General features: G+C 64.1%; 1 protein-coding gene across 2 annotated transcripts; it reads left to right on the top strand.

The window, feature by feature from the left end:
• The first annotated feature begins 129 nt into the window (after positions 1–129).
• Positions 130–10,029, top strand: LOC127061207 (EVI5-like protein). 2 transcript variants are annotated; one of them, XM_050987805.1, is made up of 7 exons: positions 130–168; positions 768–869; positions 1,557–1,685; positions 3,968–4,114; positions 6,797–6,892; positions 7,966–8,061; positions 9,570–10,029. In XM_050987805.1, the coding sequence occupies exons 1-7, from the start codon at positions 139–141 to the stop codon at positions 9,762–9,764; spliced, it is 795 nt and encodes a 264-aa protein (XP_050843762.1). In that variant the 5' UTR covers positions 130–138; the 3' UTR covers positions 9,765–10,029. The 2 variants fall into 2 exon arrangements, with proteins under 2 accessions (XP_050843762.1, XP_050843761.1); XM_050987804.1 differs by having other exon boundaries at positions 1,545–1,685.
• The last annotated feature ends 886 nt before the right edge of the window (positions 10,030–10,915 follow it).

The following is a 10,915-nucleotide window of genomic DNA, read 5'->3' as shown; positions in this document are numbered from 1 at the left end:
CATGGGAAGGTGACATGGGGACACCGGGGTGGCATCGGGGGTGGCACGGTCCCAGTGGGGTGGGGAGGGTCCCATGGGTGGCCTTGAGGACAAGGAGAGTCCCATGGGTGGCCTTGGGGACAAGGGGCCGTCAGGGAGATGCAGGACAAGGTCCTGGACATGGAGAAGGTGACATGGGGACACTGGGGTGGCGCTGGGGGTGGCACGGTCCCAGTGGGGTGGGGAGGGTCCCGTGGGTGGCACCGGGGACAGGGAGGGTCCCGTGGGTGGCACCAGGGACAGGGAGGGGCCTTGGGGACAGGGAGGGTCCCGTGGGTGGCACTGGGGACAGGGAGGGTCCCGTGGGTGACACTGGGGACAGGAGCTGTCGCGAGTGGCCTGTGAAGGTCCCTCTGTCCCCACTGCTGCCCTCCCTGCTGTCCCTGATGTCCCTGTCCCTGTCCCTGCTGTCCCTGTCCCCTCTGTCCCTGCTGTCCCTGCTGTCCCTGCTGTCCCTCTCCCTGTCCCTGATGTCCCTGTCCCTGTCCCTGATGTCCCTGTCCCTGCTGTCCCTGTCCCTCTCCCTGTCCCTGATGTCCCTGTCCCTGTCCCTGCTGTCCCTGTCCCTGTCCCTGTCCCTGATGTCCCTGTCCCTGTCCCTGCTGTCCCTGTCCCTCTCCCTGTCCCTGATGTCCCTGCTGTCCCTGTCCCTCCTGTCCCTGATGTCCCTGTCCCTGTCCCTGATGTCCCTGTCCCTGCTGTCCCTGATGTCCCTGTCCCTGTCCCAGCGGCAGCCGCTGCTGCCGGACGACTCCAGCGTGGTTCGGCTGCAGGAGGAGCTGCAGGAGCTGGCACTGAGGGACATTGGGGACATCGGAGACAGCTGGCAGGTGAGACGGGGACACTGGGGACACTGAGGGGACATTGGGGACATCGGGGACAGCTGGCAGGTGAGACGGGGACACTGGGGACACCTGAGTGTCCTGGGGGTGCCTGGCAGGTGTACCAGCTGGCTCTGGGTGTCCCCAGGTGAGTCCCCAGGTGTGTCTCACCTGACCAGGTGTGACCAGTATGTCCCCAGGTGTGTCTCACCTGACCAGGTGTGACCAGGTATGTCCCCAGATGTCCCCATACCTCACCAGGTGGGTCCCAGGGGGTGTCCCCATACCTGACCAGGTGTCCCCCAGGTGTCCCTAGGTGTGTCACCTGCCCAGGTGTGTCCCCAGGTGTCCCCAGGTGTGTCACCTGCCCAGGTGTGTCCCCAGGTGTCCTCCCCAGGTGTGTCACCTGCCCAGGTGTGTCCCCAGGTGTCCCCAGGTGTGTCAGCTGCCCAGGTGTGTCCCCAGGTGTCCTCCCCAGGTGTGTCACCTGCCCAGGTGTGTCCCCAGGTGTGTCACCTGCCCAGGTGTGCCCCCAGGTGTCCCCCAGATGTCCCCAGGTGTGTCACCTGCCCAGGTGTGCCCCCAGGTGTCCCCACACCTGCCCAGGTGTGTCCCCAGATGTCCCCAGGTGTGTCACCTGCCCAGGTGTGCCCCCAGGTGTCCCCGGGTGTGTCACCTGCCCAGGTGTGTCCCCAGGTGTGCGGGGGCCGCTGGAAGGAGCCGCGGGCGCTGCACGAGGCCGTGCTGGGGGTGCAGCTCCGCGAGAGCCAGGCCCAGGTGGAGCTGAGAGCGCTGAGACAGAGAGTGCTGCACCTGGAGACACAGGTACCAAACTGGGACAGACTGGGACAGACTGGGAGGGACTGGGAACGGGCCTGAGAGCACTGAGACAGAGAGTGCTGCACCTGGAGACACAGGTACCAAACTGGGACAGACTGGGAGGGACTGGGAGGGACTGGGAACAGGCCTGAGAGCGCTGAGACAGAGAGTGCTGCACCTGGAGACACAGGTACCAAACTGGGACGGACTGGGACAGACTGGGAGGGACTGGGAGGGACTGGGAACAGGCCTGAGAGCGCTGAGACAGAGAGTGCTGCACCTGGAGACACAGGTACCAAACTGGGACAGACTGGGACAGACTGGGAGGGACTGGGAACGGGCCTGAGAGCGCTGAGACAGAGAGTGCTGCACCTGGAGACACAGGTACCAAACTGGGACAGACTGGGACAGACTGGGAGGGACTGGGAACAGGCCTGAGAGCGCTGAGACAGAGAGTGCTGCACCTGGAGACACAGGTACCAAACTGGGACAGACTGGGACAGACTGGGAGGGACTGGGAACAGGCCTGAGAGCGCTGAGACAGAGAGTGCTGCACCTGGAGACACAGGTACCAAACTGGGAGGGACTGGGAGGGACTGGGAGGGACTGGGAACGGGCCTGAGAGCACTGAGACAGAGAGTGCTGCACCTGGAGACACAGGTACCAAACTGGGAATGGACTGGGACGGACTGGGAGGGACTGGGAACGGGCCTGAGAGCACTGAGACAGAGAGTGCTGCACCTGGAGACACAGGTACCAAACTGGGAATGGACTGCGACGGACTGGGACAGACTGGGAACGGGCCTGAGAGCGCTGAGACAGAGAGTGCTGCACCTGGAGACACAGGTACCAAACTGGGACAGACTGGGAGGGGCTGGGAATGGACTGGGACAGACTGGGAGGGACTGGGAACGGGCCTGAGAGCACTGAGACAGAGAGTGCTGCACCTGGAGACACAGGTACCAAACTGGGAGGGACTGGGACAGACTGGGAGGGACTGGGACAGACTGGGAACGGTCCTGAGAGCGCTGAGACAGAGAGTGCTGCACCTGGAGACACAGGTACCAAACTGGGACAGACTGGGACAGACTGGGAGGGACTGGGACAAACTGGGAGGGACTGGGACAGACTGGGAGGGACTGGGAACGGGCCTGAGAGCACTGAGACAGAGAGTGCTGCACCTGGAGACACAGGTACCAAACTGGGACAGACTGGGAGGGACTGGGACAGACTGGGACAGACTGGGAGGGACTGGGAACGGGCCTGAGAGCACTGAGACAGAGAGTGCTGCACCTGGAGACACAGGTACCAAACTGGGAGGGACTGGGACAGACTGGGAGGGACTGGGACAGACTGGGAACAGGCCTGAGAGCGCTGAGACAGAGAGTGCTGCACCTGGAGACACAGGTACCAAACTGGGAGGGACTGGGAGGGGCTGGGAATGGACTGGGACAGACTGGGAGGGACTGGGAATGGAATGGGAGGGACTGGGATAGACTGGGAGGGACTGGGACAGCGGGTGCTGCACCTGGAGATGCAGGTGAGCTGCTGGTGCCAAACTGGGAGCACTGGGAGGGACTGGGATGGAACTGGGGATACTGGGAACCGAAGTGGGAGCAGTGGGAGAGCAGGGAGCAGGGTTTGTCCCGGGTTTATCCCGGATTTATCCCAGGTTAATCCCGGATCAATCCCAGGTTTATCCCAGGTTTATCCCAGGGTTTTGATGGATTAATCCCAGGTTTATCCCAGTTAATCCCGAGTTTATCTGGGTTAATCTCAGGTTTATCTGGTTTAATCCTGGGTTAATCCCAGGTTTAATCCCAGTCTAGTGGCGGATCCAGCGGTCGGTGCTGGGCTGGGCTGAGCAGGGCTGGTTTTGTGCCGGGCCTATCCCAGTTAATCCCAGAGTCAATCCCAGTTAATCCCAGAGTCAATCCCAGTTAATCCCAGGTTTAATCCCAGTCTAGGGGCGGATCCAGCGGTCGGTGCTGGGCCGGGCCAAGCAGGGCTGGCTTTGTGCCGGGCCTATCCCAGTTAATCCCAGAGTCAGTCCCAGTTAGTCCCAGAGTCAATCCCAGTTAATCCCAGGTTTAATCCCGGTCTAGGGGCGGATCCAGCGGTCGGTGCTGGGCCGGGCCGAGCAGGCCTGCACTGGCCTGCGGGAGCAGGGCTGGCTTTGTGCTGGGCCTATCCCAGTTAATCCCAGGCCTATCCCAGTTAATCCCAGAGTCAATCCCAGTCAATCGCAGTTAATCCCAGATTTAATCCCAGGTTTAATCCCGGTCTAGGGGCGGATCCAGCGGTCGGTGCTGGGCCGGGCCGAGCAGGCCTGCGCTGGCCTGCGGGAGCAGCTCCGCGCCGCGGCCGCCCAGAGCCAGGGGCTGCAGGCCCAGCTCAGCGAGAGCCACCGCAAACACGCCGAGGCTCAGTGCAAGGTGGGGACACTGGGGACAGCTCTGGGGACACTGGGGACAGCTCTGGGGACACTGGGGACACTGGGAGCATGGGGGACACTGGGGGCATCGGGGACATTGGGGACATTGGGGCCATTTGGGACATTGGGGGGATCGGGGACATTGGGACATTGGGGGCATTTGGGGACAGCATCAGAGACACTGGGGACAGCTCTGGGGACATTAGGGACATCGGGGACAGCTCTGGGAGCATCGGGGACAGCTCTGGGGACTTTGGGGACAGTGGGATCGGCTCTGGGGACAGTGGGGACAGTATCAGGGACACTGGGGACAGCTCTGAGGACAATGGGAACATCATCGGGGGCATTGGGGAACTTGGGGACAGCTGGGGACATTGGAGACACTGGGGACATTGGAGACACTGGGGACCCTGGGGGGATGTAGGACGTTGGGGACATTGGGGCATTGTGGCTATTGGGGACACTGGGGACACACTGGGGATATTGAGCGCATTGGGGACATCAGTGACATCGGGGACATCGGGCATGTTGGGGACATTAGGACATTGGGGTCATTGGAGACATTGGGGACATTTGGGGACATTGAGGGTATTGGGGACGTTTGGGACATTGGGGACAGCACCAGAGACATTGGGGGACTTGGGGATGGGGACATTGGAGGGACTGGGGACACTGGGGACACTGGGGACGTCATCGGGGACGTTGGAGATGTTGGGGACATTGGAGTGATTGGGGACATCATGGCAGACATCAGGGACACCAGGGACATTGGTGGTGTTGGGGACATTTGGGACATTGAGGGCACTGGGGACCTTGGGGGGGGTTGGGGACATGGGGTACAGTGGGGACATTGGGGACATCATCAGGGACATTGGGGGCGTTGGGGACATTGGGGACACTTGGAGATGTTGGGGACATTGGGGATATTGGGGACATTTGGGGACATTGAGCATATTGGGGACATTGGGACATCAGGGACACTGGGGCGATTGGGGACACTTGGGTATGTTGGGGACATTTGGACATTGGGGACACTGTTGGCATTGGGGATGTTTGGGGCACCTTGGGGACACCCTGGGGACACTGTGGGCACTGGGGACATCAGGGACATTGGGGGTGTTGGGGACACTGGGGACACTTGGGGACATTGGAGACATTGGGGGTGTTGGGGACACTGGGGACACTTGGGGACATTGGGCACTCTTGGGGACCTTTGGGACACACACGGGGATGTCCCCAGTGCCCCTGAAGTGTCCCCAGGGTGTCCCTGGCTGTCCCTGTTGTGTCCCCAAGGTGTCTTCAGGTGTCCCCTGAGTGTTCCTGGGGGTGTCCCTGCGGTGACAGGGCTGTCCCCTGGGTGTCCCTGAAGTGTCCCTGGGGGTGTCTGGGGTGTCACTGGATGTCCCCACAGTGACAGGGCTGTCCTGGGGGGTGTCCAGGATGTCCCTGTGGTGTCCCCACAGTGTCCCTGGAGTGTCCCCAGTGGCAGGGCTGTGCTGGGGCTGTCCCCAGGTGTCCCCGTGGTGTCCCTGGGGATGGCAGGGCTGTCCCTGAAATGTCCCTGAGGGTGTCCAGGGTGTCCCCACACTGTCCCCAGTGGCAGGGCTGTCCCCTGGGTGTCCCTGAAGTGTCCCTGGGTGTCCTTGCGGTGTCCCTGGATGTCCCCACAGTGACAGGGCTGTCCCGGGGCTGTCCCCAGGTGTCTCTGTAGTGTCCCTGGGGTGTCCCCACACTGTCCCCAGTGGCAGGGCTGTCCTGGAACTGTCCCCGCAATGTCCCCACGGTGTCCCTGGGGATGGCAGGACTGTCCCTGGGGTGTCCCCGTGATGTCCCTGGTGGTGTCCAGGGTGTCCCCACGCTGTCCCCAGTGGCAGGACTGTCCCTGGCTGTCCCCGTGGTGTCCCCGTGGTGTGCCTGGGGTGTCCCCGCCGTGTCCCTGGGGGTGGCAGGGCTGTCCCCGGATGTCCCTGTGGTGTCCCTGGGTGTCCCCGTGGTGTCCCTGGATGTCCCCACAGTGTCCCTGGGGGTGGCAGGGCTGTACCCGGGTGGCCCCGTGGTGTCCCTGGGTGTCCCCACGGTGTCCCTGGAGGTGGCAGGGCTGTCCCTGGGCTGTCCCCGCGGTGTCCCTGGGGGTGGCAGGGCTGTCCCTGGGCTGTCCCCGCGGTGTCCCTGGGGGTGGCAGGGCTGTCCCCGGATGTCCCCACAGTGTCCCTGGGTGTCCCCGTGGTGTCCCTGGGTGTCCCCACGGTGTCCCTGGGGGTGGCAGGGCTGTACCCGGGTGTCCCCACAGTGTCCCTGGGGGTGGCAGGGCTGTCCCCGGTGTCCCACAGTGTCCTGGGGGGCAGGGCTGTCCCCGGGTGTCCCCGCGGTGTCCCTGGGGGTGGCAGGGCTGTCCCTGGGGTGTCCCCGCGGTGTCCCTGGGGGTGGCAGGGCTGTCCCCGGATGTCCCTGTGGTGTCCCTGGGTGTCCCCATGATGTCCCTGGGTGTCCCCACAGTGTCCCTGGGGGTGGCAGGGCTGTCCCGGGTGTCCCTGCAGTGTCCCTGGGGGTGGCAGGGCTGTCCCCGGGTGTCCCTGCAGTGTCCCTGGGGGTGGCAGGGCTGTCCCTGGGGTGTCCCTGCGGTGTCCCTGGGGGTGGCAGGGCTGTCCCCGGGTGTCCCCAGCGGTGACAGCGCTGTCCCCAGAGCAAGGAGGAGGTGATGGCCGTGCGGCTGCGCGAGGCCGACAGCATGGCCGCCCTGGCCGAGATGAGGCAGCGCGTGGCCGAGCTGGAGATCCAGGTACGGGGACACTGAGGGGACACTGGGGACATCAGGAGGACACTGGGGGGACATGGGGGCATGGAGGGGATGGGGGACATCGGGGACATGGTAGGGACATGAGGACATGGAGGGGACATGGGGACATCAGGGGGACGTGGGGATATGGGGGGAGGTGGGGACATCGGGGACAATGGGGAACACTGGGGACATCGGGGACGTGGCGGGGATGAGGACATGGGGACATCAGGGACGTTGGGGACATCAGGGACAATGGGGAACACTGGGGACATCGGGGACGTGGCGGGGATGAGGACATGGGGACATCAGGGACGTTGGGGACATCAGGGACAATGGGGAACACTGGGGACATGGAAGGGATTCTGGGGGACAGGGAGGACATGGGGACACTGGGGGATGTGGGGACATGGGGACATTGGGCATGGAGGGTATAGGGGACATGAGAGACATGGGGACACTGGGGACATCAGGGCCATGGGGACATGGAGGGGATGGGGACACTGGGGACATTGGGACAGGGGGACATTGGAGACAGGGAAGGGATATGGGGGACATGAGGGACATCAGGGGGACATGGAGGGGAAATGGGGGGACATGGAGGGGACGAGGGACCTTGGGGACATCGGGGGGACATGGGGGAGATCAGGGCCATGGAGGGGATGGGGGACATGGGGACACAGGGGAATGTGGGGACATGGAGGGGACATGGGGACATGAATGGGATGTGGGGAACATCGGGGACATGGAGGGTAGGGGGGACACAGGGGGGTGGGGACATGGGGGGACACGGAAGGGACATGGAGGGCTTGGGGGACACAGGGGGGTGGGGACAGCTTGGGCTGGGGACAAGAGGGGACATAGTGGACGGGGACATGTGGAGGGCTTGGGGGACACAGGGGTGTGGGGACATGGGTGGGACATGGGGGGACATGGAGGGCTTGGGGGACACAGGGGTGTGGGGACATGAAGGACGTGGGGATATGGAGGGGACAGGGGGACGTGGGGGACACAGGAGGGGCCAGGTGGCCGCAGTGTCCCCTCAGTGTCCCCTCCGTGTCCCCGGGTGTCCCCAGCGGGAGGAGGGGCGCCTGCAGGGCCAGCTGGAGCACTCGGACGCGGCGCAGTACATCTGTCACCTGCAGGGCCACATCCGGCAGCTCAAGGCTGAGGTGGGGACACCGGGGACATTGGGGACATCACTGGGGACACAGGGGACACTGGGGACATTGGGGACACTGGGGACATTGGGGACACTGGGGACATGGGGGACACAGGGGACACAGTACATCTGTCACCTGCAGGGCCACATCCGGCAGCTCAAGGCCAGGGACAGGGGACATGGGGGACACTGGGGGGACACTGGGGACATTGGGGACATCACTGGGGACACAGGGGACATTGGGGACACTGGGGACATTGGGGACATTGGGCACACAGGGGACATTGGGGACATTGGGGACACAGGGGACACAGTACATCCGTCACCTGCAGGGCCACATCCGGCAGCTCAAGGCCGAGGTGGGGACACTGGGGACGTTGGGGACATCACAGGGGACACAGGGGACACTGGGGACACTGGGGACATTGGGGACACAGGGGACACTGGGGACATTGGGGACATGGGGGACACAGGGGACATTGGGGACACTGGGACATTGGGGACACAGGGGACACAGTACATCTGTCACCTGCAGGGCCACATCCGGCAGCTCAAGGCTGAGGTGGGGACATTGGGGACATGGGGGACACTGGGGACACCAGGGATGTTGGGGACATTGGGGACACCGGGAACATTGAAGACACGGGGGACACTGGGGACAATGGGGACATTGGGGACACTGGGAACATGAGGGATGTGGGGGGACACTGGGGACATGGGGGGACACCTAGATGGCATCCAAGGGGGCTGGGGGAGGTGACAGGGGTTGGGGACACCCAGGTGACACCCACAGGTACTGGGGGACCCCCAGTCTGGCCCCAGTGCCCTGGTGCCATCCCTAGGTGCCACCAGCGATGTCCCCTTAGTGCCACACTGCCTGGGGACAGCTGGTGACAGCATGTTCCCCCGTGTCCTCCCTCCTGCCCTTCTCTGTTGGCCTTTGTCCCCTCCTGTCCCCTGTCCCCTCCTGTCCCCTGTCCCCTCCTGTCCCCTGTCTCTGTCCTTCCTGTCCCTGTCCCCATCTCCATTCCTGTCCCCTGTCCCGTCCCTGTCCCTGTCCCTCCCTTGTACCTTCCCTGTCCCCTCCCCTCTCTGTCCCTCCTGTCCCCTCTCTGTCCCCTGTCCTCTCCCCTCTCCTGTCCCCTCTTGGTCCCTGTCCCCGCTGTCCCCTCCCTGTCCCTGTCCCCACTCTCCCCTGTCCCTGTCCCCACTGTCCCCTCCCTGTCCCCTGTCCCCACTGTCCCCTGTCCCTGTCCCTGCTGTCCCCTCCCTGTCCCCACTGTCCCCTGTCCCCACTGTCCCCTGTCCCTGTCCCCACTATTTCCACTGTCTCCTCCCTGTCCCTGTCCCCACTGTCCCCTCCCTGTCCCCACTGTCCCCACTGTCCCCTCCCTGTCCCTGTCCCCACTGTCCCCTCCCTGTCCCCACTGTCCCCACTGTCCCCTCCCTGTCCCTGTCCCCACTGTCCCCTCCCTGTCCCCACTGTCCTCTGTCCCCACTGTCCCCTCCCTGTCCCAGATCCGGCTGCTGCGGGGGCCGCTGTCCTTCGGCGCGGTGGCCTTGGGGACACGCCTGGGGGACGAGGACTCGCTGGGCTCCTCAGACGAGGAGCTGCCACCGCCCTTCGCCCTGACCCCGGGGGACATCGGGGACATTGGGGACACCGGGGACAGCAGTGACAGCGAGCCCGAGGTGGCACCAACAGCACCCTGACCTGAGGGGACATTGGGGACACCGGGGACAGCAGCGACAGCGAGCCCGAGGTGGCACCAACAGCACCCTGACCTGAGGGGACACTGGGGACAGACAGCCCAAGGTGGCACCGACAGCACCGTGACCAACAGGACATCGGGATATTGAGGACACTGGGGACATCGGGGACAGCAAGCCCGAGGTGGCACCAATGGCACCGTGACCCACAGGGGACATTGGGGACACTGGGGACAGCAGCAACAGTGAGCCTGAGGTGGCACCGACAGCACCGTGACCAATGGGGGATGTTGGGGACACTGGGGACAGCTGGAGGTGCCACCAACAGCACCGTGACCTGAGGGGACACTGGGGACATTGGGGACAGTGAGCCTGAGGTGGCACCAATGGCACTGTGACCCACAGGGGACATCAGGGACAGCCCGAGGGGCCACCAACAGCACCGTGACCAACAGGGGACACTGGGGACATTGGGGACAGCAGTGACAGCCCAAGGTGACACCAACAGCACTGTGACCTGAGGGGACATTGGGGACAGCAGTGACAGCCCAAGGTGGCACCAACGGTGCCGTGACTGACAGAGGACACTGGGGACCTTGGGGACACTGGGGACAGCAGGGATGCCGAGCCTGAGGTGGCACCCATGGCACCATGACCCGAGGGGACATTGAGGACAGCCTGAGGTGACACCCACGAGCCCACAGGGACAGTGGGGACAGGCCAGGGGACAGTGGGACCCTGTGGGTCCTGTGGCACTTGGGGGACATCCTGGGTCCCTGTGGCACTTTGGGGACACCAAGGACACTGAGGGGACACCTGTGACAAGCAGGAGACACTGAGGGACATCCAGGGGACACTGAGAGACACCCAAGGGACGCCCAGGGACATCTGTGACACCTGAGGGACATCCAGGGGACACTAAGGGACACCCAGGGGACACTGAGGGACATCCAGGGGACACTGAGGGACACCCAGGGGATGCCGAGGAACAGCCCTGGCCTGGCTGATTCCACACATGGAGAGATCCCAGGACAGGGACAGGGACAGAGGGGACAGGGACACACCTGGGACAGGGACACACCTGGGACAGGGACACACCTGGGACGGGGACAGAGGGGGCGGGGACAGAGGGGACAGGGACACACCTGGGACAG

This window comes from Serinus canaria, unplaced genomic scaffold (assembly GCF_022539315.1).
Source record: "Serinus canaria isolate serCan28SL12 unplaced genomic scaffold, serCan2020 HiC_scaffold_256, whole genome shotgun sequence".
NCBI lineage: Eukaryota > Metazoa > Chordata > Aves > Passeriformes > Fringillidae > Serinus > Serinus canaria.
Note: the sequence above shows the minus strand (reverse complement) of the source record. Positions and strands in the feature narration are given on the sequence as shown.

Coding starts and splice junctions, on each gene's coding strand:
- LOC127061207 (XM_050987804.1), top strand. CDS start 139: ATGCAGGACAAGGTCCTGGACATGGAGAAG. Junction 169..767: donor AGGTCCTGGACATGGAGAAG/GTGACATGGGGA, acceptor TCCCTGTCCCAG/CGGCAGCCGCTGCTGCCGGA. Junction 870..1,544: donor ACATCGGAGACAGCTGGCAG/GTGAGACGGGGA, acceptor TCACCTGCCCAG/GTGTGTCCCCAGGTGTGCGG.